Raw genomic sequence first — 25,456 nt, 5'->3', positions numbered from 1 at the left:
CACGACCCAGGACTGATACATAGACCACAAGCCGTGTTACCCGGCTCATCAGCCTTACTCGCCGTCGGGAAGCACATAAAGTGGGTTTCATGTCTGCGCCGCTCCTCGTCGTCGTCGTCAACATCGGGTTCCATGCCGCAAAAGATCCGTTGAAGAAAATGGTGTCAACTGTGGGTGGTGGGGCTCTCTCCAGAAATAGAATCCTGGATCCACCAGCGATGTGACCGCCAGCCAGACTACCTGCCACATGCCAGTCTTCTCAGTGAAAATTTCGAGACTTCTGAGCCTGATCGTGATCACTTCTTGCTATCACGTCGAGTCAGAGGGGCTAAGCGAGATGGCCAGGGGTAAGAAGGAAAGCCCCGAAGTGGCTGCCTCCCATATTAACAATCACCAGCTGTCCTATACCAGATTTCTCCATATTTATAATTCCGGCAAGCTGCGCTTTACGCTGAAGCCCCTCCCTTTTACTTCGCCTGATGTGCTGACGGACCTTTCCCGTGGCCAATAACACACTACGTTCATTGATATAGTACTAGTTCGCATATCATTCTATCTTGCATACTACTCCTCCGCTTACTCTATTTCAAAAACATCTCTTGCCCGACCGTATTCAAAAGGGTTGCCTGCCCTCCCATCCTCACAGCAACGAACCATACCACTGCCGAACCTTGTAAACCTGCTCACCCAGCGAGAAAGGCGCGCCCTCTCTTCTTTCAAGGCTTTATCAATTCTAATGACGCCCTTTTCCCTTGACCGGGCCGGGGTAGCCTAGCGGTAGTAGTCTTATTCCTATACTTAGAGGCAAGAGGGTTCAACTCCCTCTGCGGTCACTTTGTCCTTTTTTTTTTTTTTTTTTCTCGTCTCGTCCCCCTCCCACCCCTTTTTCAACCTAGATACACGACATCCCCCACTCTTGCTCAGTCTAAATAAAAAGGTATTGAGACTCAGTAAAATACAATAGTAGCTATTAGCATTACTCGGACATATATTTCCACTTCAGTACTATTTTTGTAACCGCAACCCCAGTCTTATTGGATAATCAGATAGATCGACACCAAGGCGACTGTCACATTAAGACATCAGACAAGGTCTAATTCAATCTGCTACATCATTCCATCGTGTTTGACGGTTACATCAAGCGACTGACCAAGCTGGAAACCAGTAAGTGCTTCTCCAAGGAACAAGTCTATTTGAGTGTTGTAGGCGGTAGTCGTTGGCAGCTTGGTAATGGTTGGCTTGGCACTGGTTATTCAGTTGTTTGCAAAGCCCATAGCAAACCTAAAGATGACCGGTGCGAAGACTTCTAAAGCCCTGCAGCATCCACTAAAAGCCCGACACTTGAAAGACTAAGCGTACTTCGCGTATCTGTCTATTCATTCTTTAAGTGATATGCCTCCCCGACTAAAAGGACCATGTCACTTTCTACCTCTCCTTGAGATCATAAATGTTGTTTCTGTTATTGTTATTGTATATATATTCCATTCGTAGCCGACATGCCCGTTCAGTCAATCAGAGATGGTCGATCTCCTTCACCCAGACTTCTTCCACCCAACCACTCGTCTGTGAACCACTGCTTGAGCCGGGTGATGCAACATCGCCGGGCTTACCCCCAGGTACAGGACGCGATTGGAGCATGACGCCCCAGTCCTTATCCCAATATGCGTCATTCGCCTTGTCTTGATCCTTCTTTCGAATGCTATATCTTGCAACGCCCGAGTCGCACCGAAGTTCCACCCAGAACTGTTGCGTGACGCCCCAGGGGGTCCATCAGGCGACACAAAACACCAGATATTGTCGGCGATGAAGCGCCGGATCTGGTCGATGACGTCTTCCTTCGACGCATCCTTCCACAGCTTCCCGTCCTCGTCATTTCCACAGGAGCCCGAAATGCTTAGGGTGCGCAAGCTCAGCCCTCCTTCTTCATAGTTCTTGATCCGGCCCAGAACGTCAAGCCAATCCTTTCGCGCCTCTTCGCCGACCTCCCGGTCGACCGCGTCAAACAGGGAACAAGTCAGGTTTCGCAGGAGAGGCAAGTGGCCCGCATCCATGACATGCTCGAAGAATTCGCTGGCAGCATAGCGCTGCGGCATGTTCGATTTCTGGCCCTCTGTTAAGATTTCGTAGAACCCTGAGGTCTCTGGGCGCACATCGATGCAGTTCCGCTCCAGGAACACCTTCCGAGCGGCCGCGGTGAGGGCGCTGCTGACGAGGAAGAGCGCCGTGGGCGGCTTCCAGGCTGTGCCCACGGCCGCGCCAAAGGGCAGGCTGTAGCGCTCGACGGGGCTCCACATGACCTCGGCGGGCGCGACTAGGTCTGTGTTCTCCAGCACCTTCAATAGGATCTCGGGCGGGAGACTGAGCAGGCGAGATGTGGCAGCAGATGATGGTGCGGCTGTGCTCTCTGTGGCCGATACGGAGGGTGCGTCTTGCGCCATTGTAGCTGTTCTATCCAGTGTACATGGGCGATGTCATGGAATATCTCAATCAGGAAGGAGAGGGGATGTTTCTTATGAAGTCGAACGTCTGGTCTGGAGAGGAAGAAGATGCAACTCGACGTTGAAGTGTTGCTGTTTGCAAGCTTATGTGCCTGTTTCTTAGGCCTGGGTTGCGGGTTGAGGGGCAGGCCAAGGAGTGGGGCAGGCGCAGGCGCAGCAGGTGGCGCTTGATTTCCCCTATTTCTGCCTGTCTGCCTGTTGCTCACCTTTTGCGCAACAGTAGTAGGCAATTTAATTTAATTGGTCATGTGCTGTGTGACAAGATCGACACGTAATTGTATCGTTTGGCAATGGGGGCCATAGACGGATTTCATGCAATATATTATGTGAGACGACCCAAGATCTGCAAGGTGGTTACTCAGCCCTTGCACCGACCGAACCGCACGAGTCTGGGCAGTAGGAATATTGACAAGAAAGCGAACCTACCAACACAGCCATCCTTCACACGTAGCACAGTTATTTTAGTGCTTATTCGAGCCATGTATTTAGGTGATATGCGAATGTCACCCCTATCCGTGCGTGGACATGCCCCTGCTACGGGGCGAGCCCTTAAGGGCTTTTTGAGTTGAGCATTCATCAAATCGCTAAGTATGCACAAAGGATACATACATGCATGCTATGCGAGCGTCGGTAGCGAGTATTCAAGTAGCGTTTGGTGTCACCACGTAGATCTTGGGGTGGTAAAGCTCGGGTCTTATGCAAGGCACTTCAGGCTTTGGGGTCGGGCTGACTGGTGACACTGCCAATATGGGCAGTTTGGCCCTTCGGAATACGATCCATACTACATTTGGTGTGTCAGGTGTATCACCACTTGATCACCACTTGCTCCTTCCGCTCAGCCTCGTCCATTGTGTTTACCTCACTCCATCTTTGTGAACCTTTTCGAGATCTGATTGGCAGTTCTTCGTTTTCGGATTTTTGTTGGCTTCAATTCGATGCTAAGTCGATCTGCAGTTAGGAGTAGTTCTCTGCCCGACCTGAGCCGCTTCCTATAATTCTCTCTTTACACCTTCGGTCAGGGGTAACCAATGAGAGGCCTAGGTGATACAGCACATACTTGATATGACGTGAGCTGACTTCCAGTGTAGTTCAGGACGGCATATGGTTTACATTGATTACGACAGCTAGGTCTTACTCATATTATCCAATATACTTGCGTCACATTCAGGATGAACTGATTTGGGGGGCATTCTTTTTAGAACACCGAGTGTGACCTATTTGACAGCCGTAAGGACGTCAGCGCCGGCTGTCGATATGAAGCTCTAGGGAGAGAAATGCCAATATAAAGATGTTGCTCCTCAGACTGTGAAGTGAACTCGTCGCTCATGGAACACCATCACAGCAGCATTAGAAAGAAAGACACATTAGAAGATTTCCCCTTGCTCTCTTGTAGTATATCGCCCCCTTCGCAGCTATCCTTCCAAATAGAACCTAAACCACCATGCGCTTCTCCAACATCATCGCCCTGGCCGCCGGCCTCCTGGGCCTAGCCCAGGCGGCCCCGGCGCTCGAGCCCCGGATCCCGAAGAACATGAAGCCGACCACGGGCGAGTGGAAGATGGACAAGGCGCCTAACTCGAGCCCCCAACTCGCCCGTGTGGGTGGCCCACAAGAAGACGGGCGTCATCGACGGCATCGAGGGGCTCTACGTCGAGGCCAACAAGGCCTTCAACTGGGTCCGGAAGCAGGACAACGCCCTCACGGGCGCCAACAACCTGCTCGTGGCGGCCTACTACGACAAGTCGACCGAGTCCGTCTACGCGTCGACGATCCCGCGCGGCAACTGGCAGGACCTCATGCTCGGCGACAAGAAGCACGGCCTCATCTGGCGCGCGCACTACCAGCACATCAAGAAGGCGCGCGCCGACGCCGAGGACGGGGCCTACTTCTGGATGGAGGTGTCCAAGAACATGCAGCCGGCCAAGGACGTGCCCATCCTCGACCAGATCTACGGCAACGGGCAGAAGAAGGGGCCCAAGGTCGCCGTCTGGGGCGTCTACGGGTCCAGCAAGGACAAGGTCAAGAAGGAGGCGGGCACGCCCATCGCTTCTTGCGACGGCTGCAAGCAGCTGGCCAAGGAGCTCGGGGTCTATTATGAGGACCCTCAGTAAGCCAAGCAAAATGCATGGCTTCATTCACATCAGGACGATAACGCCCCCGGTACACCTTTGGTCATGGGGGGATCTGCTTGTTTAGGTCCTCTTTCAAATTATTATTCTCATTCATAGTCTGCTCACAATTCTAAGCTTTATCTTCGGGGGTTATTTCTACTGTATGTAGGTAGTGGTCTTTGGTTTATAGTTCGCCATTCTTTCCTTCATACCTTGGATCTATTCTGTCATAGGACCAATACAGCATTCACACATGTCATATTGGCCACAAGCTGGCATCTGTTACTTGTCTAATTGATGTGTGGAAGTGTATCAGGTGAGCGCGGATTCAGGGGTGCTCGGGATATACTAGAGATAGGACTATCCACTTTGACTCGGCCAATCAGAACTCTCCGGCTCAACATATGCTGTTTCTATTGGGGCATACCTCCTGATGGCTACAAGAAGTGGATCTTCGCGAATAACAAAACAACTCACGAGTAAAAGAAGAATAAGATGCTCGGCAACATCCATAGATTCACAGTCTGTGTCTTTCTTTTCTTTTTGCAGAGTCGAGTTAGCCGGTGCTGCCATGGTGGTCTTGAAAACCATTCGCCGGTCACCTACGTACCTCTACTTGAAAGCCTACTGCCTCTGTGCCCTGGTGACCCTCTTCAAGGCGGCCCCTGTCTCCTCCCAACTCCCTCACCTGCAACAGCGGCTCCAACGGCTGCACGCGCGCAAGCTCAAGACCATCACGCTGAAGAACTGGCGGACGGTGCACCTGCCGCCTCGAGACTTGTCGCTTTTCGCATTAGCTGCTCCTGTCACAGGCGTCACAAACGTAGACAGCAGCATTAGCAGTATCGGGCAAAGATGGAAAAGACGGGTCTTCGACTTCGCTCAGGTCCGAGAGCTATTGCGGCGCGACGAGAAGGATGTCAAGGTCTATCCTGAAACCAGCCGAGATGCGACGGTTCGGCGCTCTTCGTGTGTGCACCCGAAGGAAAAGGAGTTTACCCGTTTAAGGACTCTTAGGATCTCCTCCAAGGGAGACGACTCCCTCCACAAATTCCTCGGTTTGGGCCCAGGTGAGATCGTGGATCCTCGAGATGTCCCCCTGATCGCCCTAGGGGGTTCGGGCGGTGGCTACCGGGCCATGTACGGCTTCGCCGCCTTCATGGCGGCCTCGAAGAAACTCGACCTGTGGGACTGCCTATCCTGGACAGCGGGTGTGAGCGGCAGCTGCTGGGCACTGGCCGGCTACTACACCATCGCCCGCCAGGACTTCTCTCGGCTCATGAGACATTACTTATCGGTCGCGGAAGAGCTGACGCACCCGCTGAGTCTGCACGCCCTCGACATTGTCGCCCGCAGTAGCCAGGGCGTCTATTTTCTTCTAGGGCCCCTTGTCCGCAAGGCACAGAGCGGCGCCATTGGGCTGGGCATTATGGACCTTTACGCGACGTTGACGTCGACCTACCAGCTTCTCTCACGGGAGCCCGGCGCCAAGCTGAGTCGCGCCACGTTCCAGTTCTCGCGGGTATGGGAGCATGCAGGGATAGACCGTGGCCTCGAGCCCATGCCAATTCTCACCGCGGTTAGAAAGGCACCCAAAAACGCGCCCGGCGTCAAGCCTCATGGGGACTCGTCCTTGAGCAAAGGCCAGCCGCCAGGACAAGCCCTAGTCCAGCATGCCACGGCAGTATCTGACACGATGCCCAAGAATCGGGATGGCATTCATGTTACGGGGAGAAAGGCGGCCGCTAGCGATAGCCCGTTTGCGAAAGGGTTCTTCCAATGGTTCGAGATCTCGCCACTCCGAAGTCGGCAGTCCTGAGGCTCAGGCCTACGTTCCCACCTGGTCCTACGGGCGGACCTTCGTGTCGGGTCGGTCCGTGGCATCACGGCGTCTGCCCGAACAGTCCCTGTCTCTAATGCTCGGCCAGTGCACCAGTGCGCCGGCGGGGCCGCTGACAGGTTACATCTCGGCCCTACTGGCGACTTTGCCGCAAGGGACGACCATGACGCGGCTGCTGCTGCTCTTCAACAACTACGTCTTGCGGCCTTTGACGCGCAGGGGGTTTCTCTGGGGCAATCCCATCCGTGCGGGCCATGACCCGAATCCCTTCAAAGGGTTTGATGGTGCAAGACCCGAAGAATGGGAGGCTGAGACACGACATAGGCTGATGGATGGCGGCATGTCCAACAACCTCCCCAACCATATCCTGGCGCGTCCCGACCGCGAGGCGGACATCATCGTGGCTTTCGACGCCTCGTCGGATATCCAGAGCAGCCACGCCGAGCGGCGGCTTCATAACTTCGCCGAGGATTGTCACATGAGCCTCGAGGATATCACTGGCGAGTTATACCGTCCAACTCCGAAGTATGTCGCATTCAATCAGGTACCAACAACAGACGCTACGTCAACAGCAGCAACAGCAGCCGAGACCGAAGCGAAATATTTACATAGATACGTCAAAGTGTTCAAAGGGATACGTCAAGACAGAGGAAAAGAGCTGTACATCATTTACTGTCCCCTTTTACCTAATGGCATAAATCCAGGATTCGATCCCTCCGTAAGTTGTTTTACTCAATTTCTCGTCCACTCCTGACAACCAATGACTGACAACGTATGAAGACCGCATCATTCTCCACCTCCTACAACCTGGTATGGAAACCAGAGCAAGTGAAGCTCCTCTTCAAGACTGCCGAGGCCAACCTCTCGGAATACGCTATTCACGCCATCAAGCGCGTCACGAGACACGTCTACGAAGAAAATAAGAAGCGCCGCAGCGGTTGCTTGTCCAACCCGGGAAACAGATGTAGCTAGCTAAGCTAAAATATCCTTCCGCTCTTGGATCTTCATCAACACCAATGGAAAGTGATCCAGCATTCCAAGTAAAGGGGCGCAATCATATAACTTCACATCTCTAGCTGTTAAAAATACCAATCAAAGGATGCGTTGCATTAACAGCACAATACTAGAAGCCTGCATATCTACGTATGCATGTATCGTACCCCCTGGAACGTCCTGTATTCAAAAATCGTATCATAAAGTCTCTTCCAGTGATAGATGCATCCGTGCAAACCGAGCAAGGGCAATCCAACCAATAGTGAACGTACTACGTGATCCAGCTGAGCGTTTGTAACGCCACGCCTGCAACACGAACTGGGCCTCATGCACACAGTATTGGTGTATTTTAGGTGAGTTCGGATTTACGGCGTTCAAGGGAAGATAATACAAACAAAGTTCTAGGCCTTTCTACGTAGTACGAAGTGGCAGTGCAGTAGTGACCCCCTATTTGCCACGAGGTCAGCAAGGGCCTGATGAGGCTACTTGCATAGCTCTACCCACCAAGACTCAAGAACCTCTCGGCCCCTCGGCAAATCTAGAACAAAAAGAAAAGATTAAGTCCCCAAAACGCTAGAGTTGAAAACCAAGGCAATACGACCATGTCAGGAGACATTTAGGCGCTGCATCGGAAACGGCAGGAGCCAATGGCCACCAAAATAGGGGGAGCAGAACGATCGACATTGGCCCTCATTCAGTTCAAACTCAAAACCACGAAGTCCCGAGAACATAAAGTGCACAACGGCCAATGACATTGCATGAGAGAGTTATGGCTTGTTGCTTTATTTTATCCATTATGTATAAATATTTTACTGGGGTATCTGTCTGTCTGAAATCACCAGACAGAGATTAATGTCAATACACGCTAATAGTTCTAACAGTCAAGTTTGCTTTTTCCTTTCACTCATAATTCTCGTTTGTGCGGCGGTACGCTATCCAGCGGGCTTCGGGGGGCTGATCCGGGGCCCTCCCTCCTCTATGAAGTCCTTGGACGACTTGTGCGTGAGCCGCTCCTCGCTGTCGTCGAAGTGGTTGTACATGCCGTCGCCGTCGTTATGGGCGGGCTCCTTCTTGACCGTGACTGTGGTCGTGGTGAAAATGCCTACTTTGTTGTTGCGGATGCTTTTGCTGTCGTCGTTGCCGTCGTTGCCGTCGCCGCCGGTGTTGGGAGTCCCGCACGTCACTCCGCTTTTGCTTTCGCCGCCACCGCCTCGTCGATGGTTGCCCTCCAAATCGAGGTCCTCTTCATCGTCTTCGGACACGCGCTGGAATGTTGCCAGTGTGAAGTTGCCGTTTTCCCGCGCGGCGCGGGCCCGGCTCGCTTTATGACGGTCCATGCTGCCAATGGTCTGTGGTGGCAGGCCGGACGCAGAAGCCCCGGGACCAGTATGTATGCTCCAGAGACCAACCGACTGCGCTGTTCGCTTGATTAAGGGCTGTAGGGTCGCCAAGCATCCAGCACAGATAGCGAGGCCTTGTTCGACGTCAGACCAGATCGCGATATCCACCGTTGCCCCTAAAAAGGAAAGTGTCAGCACCAGACCAAAACATATTAAACAGGCCAAAACCCTGGCGGGCGAAGGTTTTATGATTCACATACATAAAAAGTCCGGTTCCTCAAATGTGTGGACGAAGACGAAACGTACAACAACGGCAATACTGGCCCTAAGAGAACGATCGTGTCAGTATGCAACATGCAATGGCCGGTTGTTGAGAGATGCAAAACTTACACGCAGGCCATGCCAAGAATGGGGACAAGTGAGTACTTGATACTCTTGCGCATCTGCAGCCCCATGATCATGTGGAGCGGGAGCAGCGCAAAGGTGAAGTCGCAAAGCACGCTGAAGGCACTGTAGAGGTAGGTGAGGGCCGCGATGATGGACGGCGAAACGCATGTCCCCGGGTTGTCCTTGTCCCAGAAGTAGTAGAGTGGCTGGCACTGCAGGAGCGTGACGAAGAAAAAGACGACGCCGGTGATGACGGAGAGAAAAAGGACGACATAAATGATCCACTTGTGGACTTTGACGACGGTGATGCGCAGAAGGAAGATGCCAATCGATATTTTCGAGGCGATCATAGTGATGCAGTACCATATGTAGCAGAACCACCAATACTATAGATTTGAGTAAGCATATAATCTAGAAGACTGGTCGTGGCAGAGCATGAGCTCCGACGGAGGGTTGGACGAACCTTCATCGCCTCCTGGATGTCCAACTTAGCAAGATCCTTATGGTGCCGTCCGGTTCCATAGTGGACTCCTGTAAGCGCCGACGAAGTGAACAGAACAAACGAAACCTAATCATAGCCTCTTAGTTAGCGGTCGCTCTTCTGAAGGCGTTTCGAAGGGATTGCCATAAGCCATAGCTTACCGTTGCGAAGACCATAACTCCGTCATCCAACCCAAACGCTCTGAGGATAAAAACGCGCGTGTAGCATCGAAGGGCAACTGTGGTGACGGCCAGTGCTAGCAAGGCAATGCAGACGGCCTGCAGCTCGGGGCCGCGATTCGGGATATCGACGCCGTCAGCCATGGCTGCGGATTGGGTGCTGGCTTGAGGGTTGCTCGTCTCCTCTTTGTAAGCTGGCGTGATTACATAACATAAGAACCGTAGGCTCGGGATCTCAAAAGGGACGTCAAAAGGAACCAACGAGTCAGTCAAGACCCTCCTTTAAGGCATTTTCAAAGTTGGAAAAAACCCGGAATACAACGAAGGGGTCCCGTCCGTTTTGGGAAGACGCTGGTGTCCTGGATTCTTGCCCCAGACCCATACCAAGCACGAGGGTCTTGTTATCCCCGATTGCTGCATTGCATATGCGGAATAACGGATCCAGTGTAATGAAAAGCTCGTCCAGGAAATGGATCGACCACACCCGGTTTTGGTAGCAGTTCGAGGGCGACAGTACCTTGCGTCACTGCAGCTGAGCGTTAGCGTCGAGCCGAGGCCGGTGCCATTGCTGTTTCTGGGGATAGCGGCAGAGCACTAGTATACCCATTGTATATTCTTCCAATCGAGCCAATCGGGGATAGCTCCAGCGAATGAGACAACGGGCTTTCGTTCCCTATAGTGGAACCTATCTCGGGCCCCAGCTTGGGGACCTGGACTGTGGCAGGTTGCCCCCTGAAATAGTCTGTAACGATCCGGCACTGAGACAAGACCTATTTCCGGGAGTTCTTGGTAAGCGGGTTTCTCAGCATTTCCGTTTGCAGCCGGCTGCAGAGTGGTTGATCTGGCCCTTGGCCAGAACATTCACTGACAGCAGTCATTGTTTTGCCTGCCGATCTTGATGTAGCTACATCGTATTGTCAGAAACGGACCGGGTTCGGTACTTGAGTGCCGATGTCCATAGCTATGTGCACATAAATCATGCATCTATGTGCCCAATGGTTCCATCAATGACGAACCCGAGACTCAGCGAAATGGCGCAAGCATTCGTCGTAGCGTAAACAGATGTGACGCTGTAAATGCCTGTACAGCCCAAATCGACCAAAGATCCACACATCTATCAAGATGCATTGTTTGTGACCGCCGGTAGCAAATGAGACTTGCCTGTGCCAATGATCTGGGTGAGGAGCCGTGAAAGCACGGCGGGGTCCGCTAAGTTGAGGTTCCGCTCGCCTCGACGACGCGTCCAGGTAGCCCTGACAGTAGCTCAACGCATACAGGAACGAGCTCGCTGCTTGCCCCCCTAGTGCCGCAGTCTAGTCGCTGCAGGCCGGCGAGAGCATGGTGCATGGATCTGAACACACAGCCGGATAAGCACCTTTTTCTGGATGGTTGGCACGCACACATAGGCAAGGATTTTCAACATGTACGTGGTATGCAGCTTCAAGGAGGGGCAGAGTATATGATAGAGTTCAAGTCTGTCGAGAGATCAGCATGTTGGGCACCAGCGAGACTTTCTTACTTTGGGTCTATCAGAGACCATTGAACGATACAGAATGCCGATCCGGGTTTGGGAAAGGTGCCATTGCGATATCGATGTGTGGCCCAGCGTGCCCAGCCGCCAGCGATGAGGGCAAGACGGAGGAGCAAGATCCACCATTCCAGGTGACGACGATCTTCCCGATGTAGGTGCGAGTTTTCTGGCGCTTTCTCAGCCTCACGTAAGAATGAGGTACTGAAAGAGGACAAGCAGATATTTTGAATGGAGCCGGGTGGGTTGATGAAGCCGCACACCGGGTTTAGCTGACGATAATCATTCCATGGTTGGCCTGGCGGCTTGCCTGAATTGATTTGGTCGTCCCTCAATCGGAGGATATCCGACGCGCAAAAGTTCTCGACACCGCGCCAACCCTCTTCCTCTCTGCTTCTCCCTATGTCCTAACTGTAAACGAGATGAACTCGAAATAGAGTCGAAAGGGGCGGAAACTCGAATAAACAATTCAACCCTCGTCAGATTGGGCGTGTCAGGTCTCTCTGGCAGTTGCAGCGGGAGTTGGGCTGGGAAAAGCTACGCGAAATTTGACAAGAAAAGTGGCGCCAGAATTCGACCTGGTGTCACAGCTAACTTAATGTCAAGACTCAACGGGCAGGTCAAGCGTCTCGCGTCTCGCGTCTATTGATGGATAGAAATACATATGTACTTCCAGCTGGAAAAGACGGTCGAGTTTGTTTACCAAGCACCCAAGGTTACGTTCAATGAGCTGTCCGAGCAGAGATTGTTTCAATTTTGTGACAGCTAGAGCCGTAGCCACCACCGCTGCTGCTGCACACATTCATGCAAACACCCTGCCAACCTGCCGGTGTTTGCAGTAAGCTTTTACATTCTAGGCCCGCCTTCCGCAATACCCGTGCCCGCCCACGGTGCTGTGCCTCGCCGGGCCATTGTACGGAATTGCCGAAATGCGAACAATAACTGTTTTCTCTCTCTCTTTTTCCTCTTTTCGTCAGCAACGCCTAAACGGCTGCCTTAAACAGTTAGAAAACCCGACACAGTGGATGGCCAATGACCCAAAGAAGAAGGAAAAATCGCCTTCAAATCAATCAATCGGTTTGAAGAACCCGATGCCAATCGCTCGACCGAGGAAAAGTCGACTGAGGAAGACAGGCTAATGAACTGGACTGCTGTCTGTCCATTTTTCAAAGATCGGGCTGTTTTTCGCCCGTTTAGGGCCAGTGCACGTTACAAGGAGAAGCGAGATTTCCGACGTTGCATTCAAAGCCACGCTGCAATTGGACCGGTGCTTCACGATCTCCGCCCACGTAGCACCTGCCGGTTCTGGAAACAGGGAAGCAGAGAGACTAGAACAACCTAGCCACTAAAACCACGAGCGCTGTCAATTGAACAGGGTATGCGTGTATCAGATTCGATCGATCCTCACCTAGTTCCCATGTGCTTACGATAATCTGGCCGAAGAACACGTTGTGCGTGGAGATCGTAAGTGGCTAGCTAGGAGGAGGCTGGCAGCTGGCGGGTGCAGGGCAGGGCAACGTTCGGTGTGGCTAGCCAAAGCCACACAAGGATCACGTTGCACTACATTGATGCATCTCTCTCTTCCTCTCGTTTGTGTCTATTCAACGCCTGTTCAAGGGCAGACATCCGGCCCGTACACCTTCGGTGCATGAAGTAAGTGCATCTGTTATCGCCTCCATCTCACTCCGGGAGCTTGCGCAGCCGAATACCGTGTCCTGTCGAAGCGGGTTCGCGGCACTTGAGCAAAGAGCGTAGTGTAGACCGTGGCATGGTAAAGGAAGTCAAATATAGAACAAGCAGAGCAGCCCTGTCCCCCCATTCATATGGAAACCCAATTCCCTCGGTCTACTGCTCGGTTGCCGGAGAAATGGACGAGGATTGCGACGGTAGCGCTTTTCTTGGAATAACGCCCTACCATTCCTGTCTCTCTCTCTTCCGCGCTGCAGAGCCGTGCGGTGTTGCCCATCGGCATTACGCCTCAGAAAATAGGCAGCGGTGTGCCCGTACGGTTCCACGCATGAAATAACTAAGATGAATACCTCTTGAGGCGCCGTATGAGATTGGGCGGGAAAAAGGAGTAGCGTGCTCTAACCGATGCAATCGGTGAAACACCACGCGATCTGAACTGAGGCAAGAACGCCAGCTCTCACCCGCTCCCCTCAGACTCGAACCCGGTTCTCGCTGATTCGCGACCGCCAGGAGCCGGACGACAATTGCGATGGCAGTGCGTGATTGTAATTACTGCCTACTTCTCCCGTGCCGGAACCGTCCCCAAAGCCGCCGTTCAGGGGCAGGCGACACACCTGTACGGCTCGGCGCGCGCGGAGAAACGGAAAGATAAACCTGACTCTTCCCCGAGAGGAGAGACTATGCGACACGAGAGAGAAAGTGAAAATGTGCATTGCTCCGACTGTTCAGGTAATTGAAGGTGGTTGGCCGGCTGGGCTGCTGCTACTGCTGCTGATGGCATCACCCCCTGGTCCGATCCAGACAACGGCACCTTACTCATCCCGTCCTGAAATCTACAATTCGGTCCTTGCGATTGCCAGGAGCTGCACGAGGAAGCCTACGGCGGCGGCGGCGGCTCTGCTGCTTGCATTTGCACGTACGGTCCCTCATCCTGTACCCTCCGTCGGATCGACACCCGTTCCGAACCTCATCCTGTGGGCTTGAGAGATCAATATAGCACGAAACTAAAGCTTGTCGCGTAGAATACAGATATGGAATGCCGCTCCTGATCGGCGACTGGTTGAGCCGCGAAGGCCTGTTGTAGTGGCGAGCCACCCTTATGCAAATGCCCAAAGCCAATTTAGAGGTGCAATTGACACATGCCGAACACGGCCAGGCGGGTGCGCCAGGAGTCGTCCCCAGGACGCAATATGTGCTGGCGGGCTTGGTGAACGACCAGTCAGCATCGGACCGGGGCATCGGGTAGTCGTCCAATGGAGGCGCCAGTGCTGCCGACAAGTCAGGCGAAGTAGTTGGTGTGGTCTACATTCGGACATCAGCCAGTCACTGATTGATAGGCGAGTGATTAGAACCATCTCATTGTTCTTGATTAAGCAGATTAGATATTATGACATCTAAAATTTATGTCTTAGTTTATCAAATTCTGTCTCTCTGTATATGCGCCTCTCGCTTATATCTCATCTTATCGTGGTATCATAATAACAAACTCCAGTAACCAACACCCGACCCGACCCTAAGCACCCAGCATTTCCTCACAGAAAACCCCAAGGCCAACCCCTTACACCTCGTCCTCGTGCGTGTGAGCGACCTTCTCGGCCCCGACGACACCCTCGTGGCCCGCAGCGCCCTCCTTCCGCTGGCGGAAGGTGGAGGTCGGCTGCCATGTCGACGACTTGTTGGCGAGCTTGACCTCGGCGTAGAGCTCGTCGACCTCCTCGAGCGACAGGCCCTTGGTCTCGTAGATAAAAGAAGTAGACGAACGCGATGCAGATGAAGCAGCAGCCGAACCAGATGAAGAAGATCTTGGACTGCAGGTTGGCGTACCCGGGCCCGTAGTTGACGAGGTAAGGGGTCGCGTACGCGATGGCCCAGTTGAGCAGCCAGTTGGTGGCCGTGGTCATGCTCAGGCCGCGCGCGCGGACCTTCAGCGGGAAGATCTCGCCCGTCACGACCCAGGCCAGCGGGCCCCAGGTCGACGCGAAGAAGAAGATGTAGAGGCAGACGAAGGCGATGCCGGCCTTCTGCGCCTCCACGTTGTGGACGATAATGTTGCCGGCACCGTCCTGGCTTGTCGTCGTGGTGCCGAGCATGGCGACCAGGAACTGACTAACACACATACCGACGGCACCCCACAGCAACAGGGGTCGACGACCGAACCTATCTACAGCCCAGAGACCGGGGAGGGTCGAAACAACGTTGATGCAGGACGTGATCATCTGGATGGTGAAGGCATTGGTGATGCCCGAGTTCTTGAAGTACTGTTGACAAGTGGGGTCAGCTTTGGTTCTCGACAGATTACGAATCAGTGTATAAGGGTGTATGGCTTACCTGAGTTCCGTAGTAGAAGATGAAGTTGATTCCGGTCAACTGTTGAAGACCCTGCAGAGCCATACCTGTGAGCTGACGCTTGAGCATCGGGCCCCTGAAGCAGTCGATGTAGCTGGCCTTGCCGAGGGTCATCTCGAACTCGTGGTTGGCGCGGATCTCTTCGAGTTCAACCTGGATTGAGGCCGACTCCGGCGTGAGACGGCGCAGCTTGCAGAGCGAACGGACCGCGTTCTCGTACTTGCCCTTTTTGACGAGGAAACGCGGGGTCTCGGGCAGAATCAGCATACCGACAATGAGGATGATGGCCCAGGCGAACTGCACCGCGATGGGGATGCGGTAGGAGCCCGTGTCCTGGCGGTCCTGCGTGGCGTAGTCGACGATGGCAGCAAGAAGCAGACCGATGGTGATGGCGAGCTGGTATGCGCCGACGATCGCACCACGAATCCACTTGGGCGCTGTCTCGGACTGGTAGAGGGGAACGACAGCGGACAGGAGACCGACGCCCAGACCAGCAAAGAATCGGCCAGCCAAGAAGAGCGGCAGCGCGGTTGCGGCGGTCTGGAGAATGACGCCCAGGTTGAAGACCATGCAGGAGAATATGAGGGCATAGCGACGACCGATGGTATCAGCGAAGGCGGGAGAGCTCAAGGCACCGAAGAAGGTACCGGCCGAGAGAATTGACACGACGGCCGATGACTGCGACGGCGATACATCTAGATGGCCTTTGGAGTTGACATAACCGGTAGAGAATAGTGTTTGCCAGTACTCCATGGCTTGGATGCCGCTGATAGTTCCTGTGTCATAGCTGTATAGAGACCCGTCAGTGAGTGCGTTCTTCTAGCAGCACAAGCCATGTATGTTGAGCATAACGTACCCGAACAGTACACCGCCAAAGGCGACGAACACGCCAATCACGATGGCGGGCCATGCCTTGCCCTCGTCATGTTCGGGCTTTCCCGGGAACCGCACCATTTTGACCTATAGTTCAATGGAGACAGGGTGTTTGGTAATGATATAGATATACCGAAGAGTGATCCTTGAGAGACCCGGTGCTGAAGCTGTCAAACAATGGCGGGAAACATCCAGGCTTTATATAACCGCATTTGACTAGGCCAGGTGTGTGCCAGACATGAATCCTGCAAGGTTCCATCCAGCGAGGACATGGCCTGCAAGGCTACCTGGCTCATCATAGCGGCACCACCACGCGCACACTACAGGGAGGGTGGCAGTAAGCTTGTTCCTCCCTCCATCCAGTCTTTCCATCATCTCCAGACCAGGAACTGGGGCAACGAGCTCTAGAACTCTAGTCCGGGGTATAGCTCTGGAGCCCCGGATTCGCGCTACATAAGGTGCTATATCGGCGGCATTGTGGATGCAACATAGCAAGCAGCATGGTAGTTCCGCGGGGAGAAGACCAAAGAGGAGCCAGCTTAGCCTCAAGAGCAAAAGAGCTGAGTGCTGTCGATCACGCGGGCTTGCAGGAATGGACGCGGCCGGACCGATTTCTGTCTGCATAGTCCCCTTCCTCCAGGGTAATTGGAGACCCGTCACGGTCCTGGATGGGTAACACCAGAAGAGGAGAGACCAATGGGCGGGCAGGGACTATGAGTCGGTCAGTGGAACCTGGAGTAGGCGCCAGGCTCAAGACGGCCTAGCTCTCTCTCAACAACATTGCGACACAGTCAGTGTAGGTTGTCAACCTCAACACCCATATCCTTCGCTCATTACTCAAAGCGCATGTCATTTGAAGCAAGGCATGCATATCATGCTACTCCAGAAACACTTCTGTCAACCGGATCATGTCAGTGAAAGCAAGACAACCAACCAACAGAACCATGATCACCACACCAGACAAGCGGGTATCGGTTGCCGTGACGCGGGAGAGAAACATACCATCTTCTCCCTAGCTCTAGGACGGCACCGGACAGAACGAGCTTAGAACAAGCTTAGATCCTGCCCTAAGCATTTTCACTGAACACTTACTACTCAGTGTCTACCGCAATCCACCTCACGGTCCATACGTAGTTGCAAATCAGTAGTCAGTTCCTTGGGCTTAGCCATAGTAACTTACATCCATAGCTGCGAAAGTAGCTGAACAGCAGTGTTGGACGAACAGGTTGGATGTTTCTAGTACGATTACTGCTCCATTCGAACCTGGTGCTTACCTCGCGAGGCAAAAGTGCCAAGGTACCATGGAGTGCTTGATTTGGACTGACAAGGGGCAAATGCGCGATGGAAACAGCGACCAATCCGTGCCACGCAAAGCTTATTAGGGTGCCTAGCATTCTTCCGTCAGCAGGCTAGACCCTTTCCCCCATGACCCCCGGGGTTTTTCAAACTAGGAACAGAGCTGAAGGGGAAAAAAAAATTGGTCCATGATGCCATCCGGTCGGGTATCGTATCTTGGGAATGCCATCAATCGAATGTTCCGTGGTGATGTCTGGAGGAGAAGCCTTGAAACAACGAAGCGTCCAGTAGGGAGACGATGGAATCATCGAGCACCTACCTAGGTACGGTTCAGCTGTACGGGACCCTACGGGCAACGTAACTACATAGGTACATGTAGCTGTTGGAGCTTACCCTGCAGGTATCTTCTTTTCCCTCGTGACCAGCGAGATGGACTCGGCCGACACGATGTGAGCTCGCCTCCCCTGCATTCAATGCCACAAGGGACTGAGGTATTAAGAGCTCGGCGAGATGGCGTCTGCCGTGCCAAGGCGGGCACACCTGTTCATGATGAGGAAAAGCGCCGAGACCAAGAGTCAGTAACATCGCTATTCCCCGCTCGAACCCCAATCCCCCCGACACCTCACGATCTTGATACGTTAATGCGACAAGAAACTTGCGCGTGGTTGGGAGCCAACAAGGTAATCGATGAGAGGGAGACCCGATACGAAAAGAATGCAAGTCAACAGGCCACGTTGGGGCATCTCTCTCTGGTCTTTGACTTGATACGCCAGTTTCTTTGGAACACGTTTCTGCCGTGGATAACTTGGATGATATATGTTACATCCCTTTCTGATAGGTAGATGTAACCATCCAGAATACATGTCTAGGGATTGGAGGATGACTTGCAGCTGTCAGAGTCAGAGGACGCGAAAGAACAGGTCTGGATTTCGATACCGCCGGGGGCAGGGCCGTCCCCGCAAAGTCGCAGTTGGGGTAGAGATTTCCCCAACTCCTCCCCCAAATCGTCTCCCCAGGCCAGGCCTAATTCTCGGCGAGATCCACATTTATTTCCAAGAAATGCCCCCAGACTGCTAGCGAGTCATGAATCGAACGGTGGTTGATGAAGTTCCTGACGAGAGGCCCAGCGCATTGGAAGATTCGAGATGGGTTAACCGAGTCTGGTCTACTGCTCACGCCTGTCTGTATGTATACAGTCGGTTCCAAGACGCGGGAGTCGCGAAGATCTTTGGCGACAGCCATGGGCCGGAAAAAGGTAAGCCTGGGATAGTCTGACAATCCGCCGCTCTTTAGAGTGTTCCTGTGATTCCAATTGATGATGATAGCAGTGCCAGGCATGACCCTCCAGGTTGTGGTTCAGAAAAACCTCGGCTGGAACTATTCGCCCAAAAGTGGTCCATCAAAAAGTGCACCAAATCGACGGAATGACATCGTACGTTTCCGTAGCTCTGAGTAGGTTCAGTCGGGTCCGAGTTGACAGGAGCTGAAGGTCCCTGCTCTAGCCTTGTGATCAGCTCGCCCTCGCTGTAACATCATCCCCAAACCCGATGATCTGGTACGGAATATTTGGAATCATCCGGCCATAAACGCCGGGAAGACCGATGATCCTGTTCCTGGTGGGGGCGTGCCGAGGTGGGTGCTTCTTTCACAACCAGCTACATCACTTCACATGCAAACATCCGATGATGTTCGCCAATATCAACACAATACACCTGCTTCCCAAGTCTGCATAACCATTCGGCCGTTTCGTCGTAGAAATGCTTGAAGCAGGTTATTTTAGTCAAGTCCTTGCAATTGAAGCAAGTGCGAAATGGTGGAACACCTCCGCCTGTTAGTGTCCAGGCCTACGGAGTATTGAGTGAATGAACTAGCATGCTGTTTACCCCACATTGACGACACGTTCGCTATCCGCGTCTAATCATCCCTGAAAGCTGAATTGGACAGCATACGATCCCCCATCACACACATCAATCGACCCATCCCTCGCTCAGAATGGGAGGAAATGGGGAGACCACGGTGACGGGCGCCTCGTCCTCGTCCTCGTCCTCGTCATCGCAATCTCAAGGCTCGGCCGTCCGCGGCGCCTCGCTCCTCATCGTCCTGCAGGTGGCGTCCCGCGCCGTGACCTTCGTCGCGAACCAGCTCCTCCTCCGCTTCCTCACGGCGCAGCTACTCGGCGTCTCGACCCAGCTCGAGGTCTACTACCTCTCGGTCCTCTTCTTCGCCCGCGAAAGCCTGCGCGTCGCCATCCAGCGACAAGGCCCCACGACCACGACCGCGACATCGACCGGCGAGGGTAGCAAGGATAATAAGAATGGCGAGAATAAGATCAGCAGTGACTCGGCCCAAGACAGCCAGTCGGTCGTCAACGTCGGCCACCTCGCCCTCGTTCTGGGCCTGGGCGCCGCAGCCGGCCTCGGCGGCGCCTACCTGAAATACGTCGACGCCGCGACGGCCTCGACCCCGCACCTGGACACGGCGCTGTACATCTACGGCCTCGCGGCGGTCGTCGAGCTGCTGTCGGAGCCCGCCTTCGTGGTGCTGCAACACCGCCTCCGGTTCGGGCCCCGCGCTGCGGCCGAGTCGTACGCGACCTTTGTCCGATGCATCGTCACCTTCGGTGCCGCGAACTGGGCCTGGCGCGCCGGCTACGACTGGGGTGCGCTTCCCTTCGCGCTGGGGCAGCTCGGGTACGGACTCGCGTTGACGGGGGTTTACTTGGGGTACGGCTGGTGGCTGGCGTCAAGTGAAGGGTTCTCGCTATTGCCCAAACAGATCGCACAGCCGGCACAGTCCCAATCTGCGGCAGCCAAGAAGTCAGATGACCTAGCTACGGCGGGCAACAATAGCAGCAGCTATGCATTGGGCTACTTCTACAGGCCAACGCTCAACCTCGCGGCCAGTATGACGGCACAGTCGCTCGTGAAACATATCTTGACGCAGGGCGACACCTTCCTTGTCTCCATCCTCTCGAACCCCCAGGCGCAGGGCGTCTACGCGCTCGCCAACAACTACGGTTCCCTCCTGGCCCGGCTCGTCTTCCAGCCCGTCGAGGAGAGCAGCCGGAACTACTTCAGCAAGCTCCTCGCCGCAACCAGCTCCGAAGAAAAAGAGAACAGCAGTACCGGAAATAAAGAGAATGACAAAAACCTGGCGCCGTCATCCTCTCCATCGAACCAGGCCCTCGCCAAAGCCCGCACCGACCTCGTCTCGATCCTGCACGCCTACCTGCTCCTCTCCCTCCTCATCCTGACCCTAGGCCCCTTCGGCGCCCCGCTCCTGGTGCAGCTAATCGCCGGCCCCGCCTGGGCCTCGAGCGGCGCCGGCCTCGTCCTGGCTCAGTACTGCCTCTACCTCCCCCTGCTCGCCCTCAACGGCCTCACCGAGGCCTTTGTCAGCTCCGTCGCGACCGAGGCCGACGTCCACCGCCAGAGCCTCTGGATGGCCGCCTTCAGCGTCGCCTTCGCCGCCGCCGGCTTCGTCACCCTGCGGATTCTCGACCTCGGCGCCCCGGGCCTGGTCTACGCCAACGCCATCAACATGCTCGGCCGCATTGCGTGGAGCGGCGCGTTCATCAAGGGCTACTTCGACCGCGCCTCCGGCGGCCAAGTCCGCTTCGGCTGGGCCGATGTCATGGGGGCCGGCGGCAGTATGGGCGTCTACGTCGCGTCGACGGCCGTGCTGTGGCAGGTTCTCGTGCTCTGCGGGGTCAGCGTCGGCGGTGTATCGACTCGCATCTTCAGGGATCTGTTCACGGTGTGTGCGTTGGCTCTGCCGTACGTTGGGCTAGTGTAAGTTTGAATTTTAATTGTTCTTGGTTTCTTGACTGCTGCCCCATTACTCCTATATTTTCCCTTTCCCGAAACTCCATATGAAAGGAGAAACGAACTGTTCTAACATAATGTTGCCTGCAGTGCGTACATGGAGCGCCGGTTCCTCCTAGAATGTTACCGCTCGATACGGGGAGGTGGTTGATCATCCTCTCCTTGACTAGATCTGAACTGAATGAATGCCGTGTCGCTTTCTCTGCGTCATCGTGTAGTAGAGTCTATATAACAAAAATCTTGGATCTAGCTCCATGGACAGACAAGATAGGCCTGTCTACAAGGTGCAGCCATTAAGTGTCTAAGTCGTAAGGCGTTATCTTTCAAACAAAAAGCTCCAATCAGCAAATCTAGTCGAAGGTGATCTTGGTACCCTTCTTGCTCATGTCGACATCCTTGAAGAAGGCGCCGTAAGTGCCGTGCTGCTTCTTCTTCACCGTGGTTCCGAACTTCATGAGCTCTTCCGGTACGGGCTGGTTCGCTTGCCTCAGGATGTTGACGAGTCTGGTTATACGTGTTAGTGATGCCGCCTTTCTGGGGAAGCCTTGACAGCTCTCAAAGTCAATGGAGGGATATGAGAACTTACTCTCCGGAATGCGCCTTATCGTGCTCAGTGAACATGGTGATAGCAAGACCGGTCTTGCCGGCTCGGCCGGTACGACCGATACGGTGGACGTAATCTTCGATAGTCAAGGGGAACTATACGATTGATGACATGGTCAGTTATTTGTCTGTTTCCTTCAGGGGTCAAAGAATGAATAGTAAAACATACCGTAACGTTAAGAACCAACTTGACCTCGGGGATATCCAGGCCACGCGCCGCGACATCGGTGGCGACCATGACGTTCATGTCGCCCTTCTTGAAGGCATCCAGACTGCGGGTACGCTGCTCCTGGCGCAGATCGCCGTGGATACCGACGACCTTGATGCCGCGCTGCTGCAGGAACTGCTCGACGCGGGTAGCCTCCTTCTTGTACAGACAGAAAACGATGACACGCTCGTTCTTGGGCTGCTGCTTGAGGATCTGCAGGACGCGCTGCTCCTTGCCGCGGGGATCGACGACCTCGACGCGCTGCTCGATGCGGGTGTTGGCCTGCAGGTCGCCGGCCGTGTTGCCACCGATCTGGATCTTGACGGGAGACTTCATGAAGGTGGAGGCGAGGGCCTGCACGCTCTGCGGCCACGTCGCGGTGAACATGAGGGTCTGGCGCATCTCCTTGGACGGACACTGGCCCAGGATCAGCTTGATGTCGTCCTCGAAACCCTTGTCCAGCATGCGGTCGGCCTCGTCCAGCACGGCGAACTTGGCGTTTCCAAGCTGTATGGAGCCTTCCTCGAGGAAGTCCTTGAGACGGCCCGGCGTCGCGACGATGATGTCGGCCTTGCGCAGCAGATTGCGCTGCGTATCCTTGGAGGCACCACCGTAGACACAGACGGTCGACAGACCGACGACCTCGCCCAGCTTTTCCAGCTGCTCCGCGGTCTGCATAGCCAACTCACGGGTGGGGCTGACAACCACAGCACGAATGCGACCCTCGTTCTTGCCAGGCTTGGGCATCTTCAGCACCGCCTCAACCAAAGGCAGACCGAAGGCGATGGTCTTTCCAGATCCAGTCTCGGCAACACCGACAATATCTCGGCCAGAGAGACCGAAGGGCCACGAGGCGGATTGAATGGGAGTAGGGGACTTGAAGGCCTTGAAAGGCTGCTTGGAGGTCAACGTCGTCTTGGGAAGATGGCTGAATTCGGTGATGGGTCGGAGGGCCTTGCCGGGCTCGGCCAGGGGGTCTGTGATGTTGGTTTCGTTTGCCTTGAGGAAAGACTCGATCTCGGACTCCGGCAGAGCGCTCAGGGAAGCACTTTGCACGTAGCTGGAGTTGGAGTCGGCAGCACCGTTTGTGTCGTGACCGTTTGTCGCAGCGCCATTGGTGGCAACCTCAGCATCCGCGTCTTCGGTTTTGCTCTTCTTGCTCTTCTTTTCTTTCTTCTCCTTCTTCTCCTTCTTGGGCTTCACCTCCTCCTCGACGGCGCTGGCCTCGTTGCTGACGGCGGCATCAACACTCGAAGTAGTCTCAGCTTCGGCTTCGACATCATCGTCTTCTGCCTTGCGCTTCTTCTCCTTCTTGTCTTTCTTAGATTTCTTGTCCTTCTTCTTTTCTTTCTTCTCCTTCTTCTCCACCTTGGCCTCAGAGTCTACGTCCATAGCATCCTCAGCAGGGGCAGCGGCGACTTCAGACTCCTCAACGGGAGCGGCCTTGTCCTTCTTTGCCTTCTTGGACTTCTTGCGCGCCAAGGTCGCATCGTCCTCGACGTCTTCGAGGGTACGCTTCGACATTATGGCAGATTGGCAGTCTCTCACAGAAATGCAGTGTGTATAATCTGCAATCTGGGTTGTAGAAACTGGAAATTTGACAATGGGGAACTACAAAACTGACTTGATCGCAATGCAAAAAGTCGGACCCTGCCGCAGTGCCAGTCCAAATCCAGCACTCTACCTCTGCTAGCCGCAATCGCAATTGATTGAAATTTTGGAAAAGTTCTTATCTTATCGGGATTCCCCACCCGCTAGCGCCGCTTAGCGCTTCGTGTTGCGCATAAAAATGCACTTGGAGCATAAGCGCCCCTGGCCATCCCTGTCACTATCACCCCGCCATCTATCGCCATTTATCGCAACGGTGGGAAGTAAACAATCCGATCTCCATTGATCTGTCCGAACTTGCGAAGTAGCAGGTTAGTGACAACACACACATACCATTCAAACCCCCCGCCCGCCAGCCAACACTTGCGACGCCGGATACCCGCACCGACCCCATATCACCAAGTTACGCACACAATGGCAGACAAGGTCAAGAAGTCGGGCGATGAGAAGAAGACCAAGGTCCATAAGCTGTCTCTGAAGGGCAGTTCCAAGCTGGTCGCTGAATTCGTAAGGGCTCATCCAACCATCCATCCCCGACCCCGTCGTAACCCGACGCATATAGCGTCCACCTTTGATAGTGCCAGATACTAAGAGAATGCCTTGCGGCTGCGTTTAGTTTCACTACTCTATCAACACGATCCTTTTCCAACGCGGCGTGTATCCCGCCGAGGACTTCATCCAGGTCAAGAAGTATGGCCTCAACATGCTGGTGTCGGCCGACGACCAGGTTAAGGCCTACATCAAGAAGATCATGAGCCAGCTGGACCGCTGGATGCAGCACGGCAAGATCAGCAAGCTCGTCATCGTCATCACCGACAAGGAGACGGGCGAGCACGTCGAGCGGTGGCAGTTCGACGTCGACATCTTCAACAAGGACGCCAAGAAGTCCAGTAAGTCCAAATCGTCCAAAACAGCGGCAGCGGCGGCGACAGATGGTGACGAGAACAACTCTGCCGGAGGCGGCAAGAAGATCGTGGCCGACACCAACAAGACGGAAGAGGAGATCCAGGACGAGATCCGCGCACTCTTCCGCCAGATCACCGCCACTGTCACGTTCCTGCCCCAGCTGCAGAGCACCTACACCTTCAACGTGCTGGTCTACGCCGACGCCGACAGCGAGGTGCCCGTCGAATGGGGTGACAGCGACGCCAAGGAGATTGCCAACGGCGAGAAGGTCCAGCTGAGGAGTTTCAGCACGACCAACCATCGAGTGGAGACACTGGTCAGCTATCGTGTGGAATCATAGTGGCAGGCTGGTTTCCCCTTGGAGAGAGGCTCGCAACTTGCGAAACTTCGTCTCATGTATGTGATATGATGAATTATGGCGTTGCTGGCGTTAAAAGCGGAGTGGACAACCCGCACCGAGACTTGGAGGAATGATGCCTTGTATAGTACGAACTAGATGTCCACGAACGGATCAGGATTTAATGACTCTCAAACAGAGCAGCGTGTTTTCTTTCCCGTAATTTAAAGGCAGATACGTAAAGTTCCTTACTTAACCCAACTGAATTCTGCTCACCCGGAACTTTGAATCGTGCTCCGACTTAATATGATTCGCTGAGTTAGGCCAGCGGCACAATCAGAGAGGAGCAAGTATATCAGATTTATACTCTCATGATGATGAAATGAATCCACGATTCTATTTTTGTGAT

The 25,456-nt window shown here is 54.2% G+C and overlaps 7 protein-coding genes across 7 annotated transcripts; 3 read left to right on the top strand and 4 right to left on the bottom strand.

Moving 5' to 3' along the window:
- Positions 1-1,512: 1,512 nt before the first annotated feature.
- Positions 1,513-2,438, bottom strand: PG997_002364 (uncharacterized protein; the record flags this gene model as incomplete). Its single annotated transcript, XM_066806679.1, has 2 exons — positions 1,513-1,743; positions 1,782-2,438. 2 exons carry the CDS (start codon positions 2,436-2,438, stop codon positions 1,513-1,515), a joined length of 888 nt encoding a protein of 295 aa, XP_066673975.1.
- A 1,501-nt stretch (positions 2,439-3,939) lies between these two features.
- PG997_002363 (phospholipase A2) lies at positions 3,940-7,421 on the top strand (the record flags this gene model as incomplete). Its single annotated transcript, XM_066806678.1, has 5 exons — positions 3,940-4,095; positions 4,163-4,605; positions 5,159-6,367; positions 6,423-7,167; positions 7,230-7,421. The coding sequence occupies 5 exons, from the start codon at positions 3,940-3,942 to the stop codon at positions 7,419-7,421; spliced, it is 2,745 nt and encodes a 914-aa protein (XP_066673974.1).
- Positions 7,422-8,374: 953 nt separating this feature from the next.
- On the bottom strand, positions 8,375-9,973 carry PG997_002362 (uncharacterized protein; the record flags this gene model as incomplete). The annotated part of the gene is made up of 5 exons (XM_066806677.1): positions 8,375-8,958; positions 9,043-9,107; positions 9,173-9,555; positions 9,633-9,737; positions 9,812-9,973. The coding sequence occupies 5 exons, from the start codon at positions 9,971-9,973 to the stop codon at positions 8,375-8,377; spliced, it is 1,299 nt and encodes a 432-aa protein (XP_066673973.1).
- A 4,631-nt stretch (positions 9,974-14,604) lies between these two features.
- PG997_002361 (Major facilitator-type transporter ecdD) lies at positions 14,605-16,346 on the bottom strand (the record flags this gene model as incomplete). Its single annotated transcript, XM_066806676.1, has 4 exons — positions 14,605-14,781; positions 14,888-15,304; positions 15,375-16,179; positions 16,249-16,346. 4 exons carry the CDS (start codon positions 16,344-16,346, stop codon positions 14,605-14,607), a joined length of 1,497 nt encoding a protein of 498 aa, XP_066673972.1.
- A 3,207-nt stretch (positions 16,347-19,553) lies between these two features.
- On the top strand, positions 19,554-21,536 carry PG997_002360 (Oligosaccharide translocation protein RFT1; the record flags this gene model as incomplete). The annotated part of the gene is made up of 2 exons (XM_066806675.1): positions 19,554-21,352; positions 21,476-21,536. The coding sequence occupies 2 exons, from the start codon at positions 19,554-19,556 to the stop codon at positions 21,534-21,536; spliced, it is 1,860 nt and encodes a 619-aa protein (XP_066673971.1).
- A 199-nt stretch (positions 21,537-21,735) lies between these two features.
- PG997_002359 (ATP-dependent RNA helicase DBP3) lies at positions 21,736-23,720 on the bottom strand (the record flags this gene model as incomplete). Its single annotated transcript, XM_066806674.1, has 3 exons — positions 21,736-21,889; positions 21,972-22,084; positions 22,158-23,720. The coding sequence occupies 3 exons, from the start codon at positions 23,718-23,720 to the stop codon at positions 21,736-21,738; spliced, it is 1,830 nt and encodes a 609-aa protein (XP_066673970.1).
- A 498-nt stretch (positions 23,721-24,218) lies between these two features.
- PG997_002358 (uncharacterized protein) lies at positions 24,219-25,050 on the top strand (the record flags this gene model as incomplete). The annotated part of the gene is made up of 2 exons (XM_066806673.1): positions 24,219-24,311; positions 24,421-25,050. 2 exons carry the CDS (start codon positions 24,219-24,221, stop codon positions 25,048-25,050), a joined length of 723 nt encoding a protein of 240 aa, XP_066673969.1.
- Between the last annotated feature and the right edge of the window lie 406 nt (positions 25,051-25,456).

Source organism: Apiospora hydei (assembly GCF_038363865.1).
Source record: "Apiospora hydei strain CBS 114990 chromosome Unknown utg000003l_segment0_segment0, whole genome shotgun sequence".
NCBI lineage: Eukaryota > Fungi > Ascomycota > Sordariomycetes > Amphisphaeriales > Apiosporaceae > Apiospora > Apiospora hydei.
This window is presented reverse-complemented; position numbering and strand designations above follow the sequence as displayed.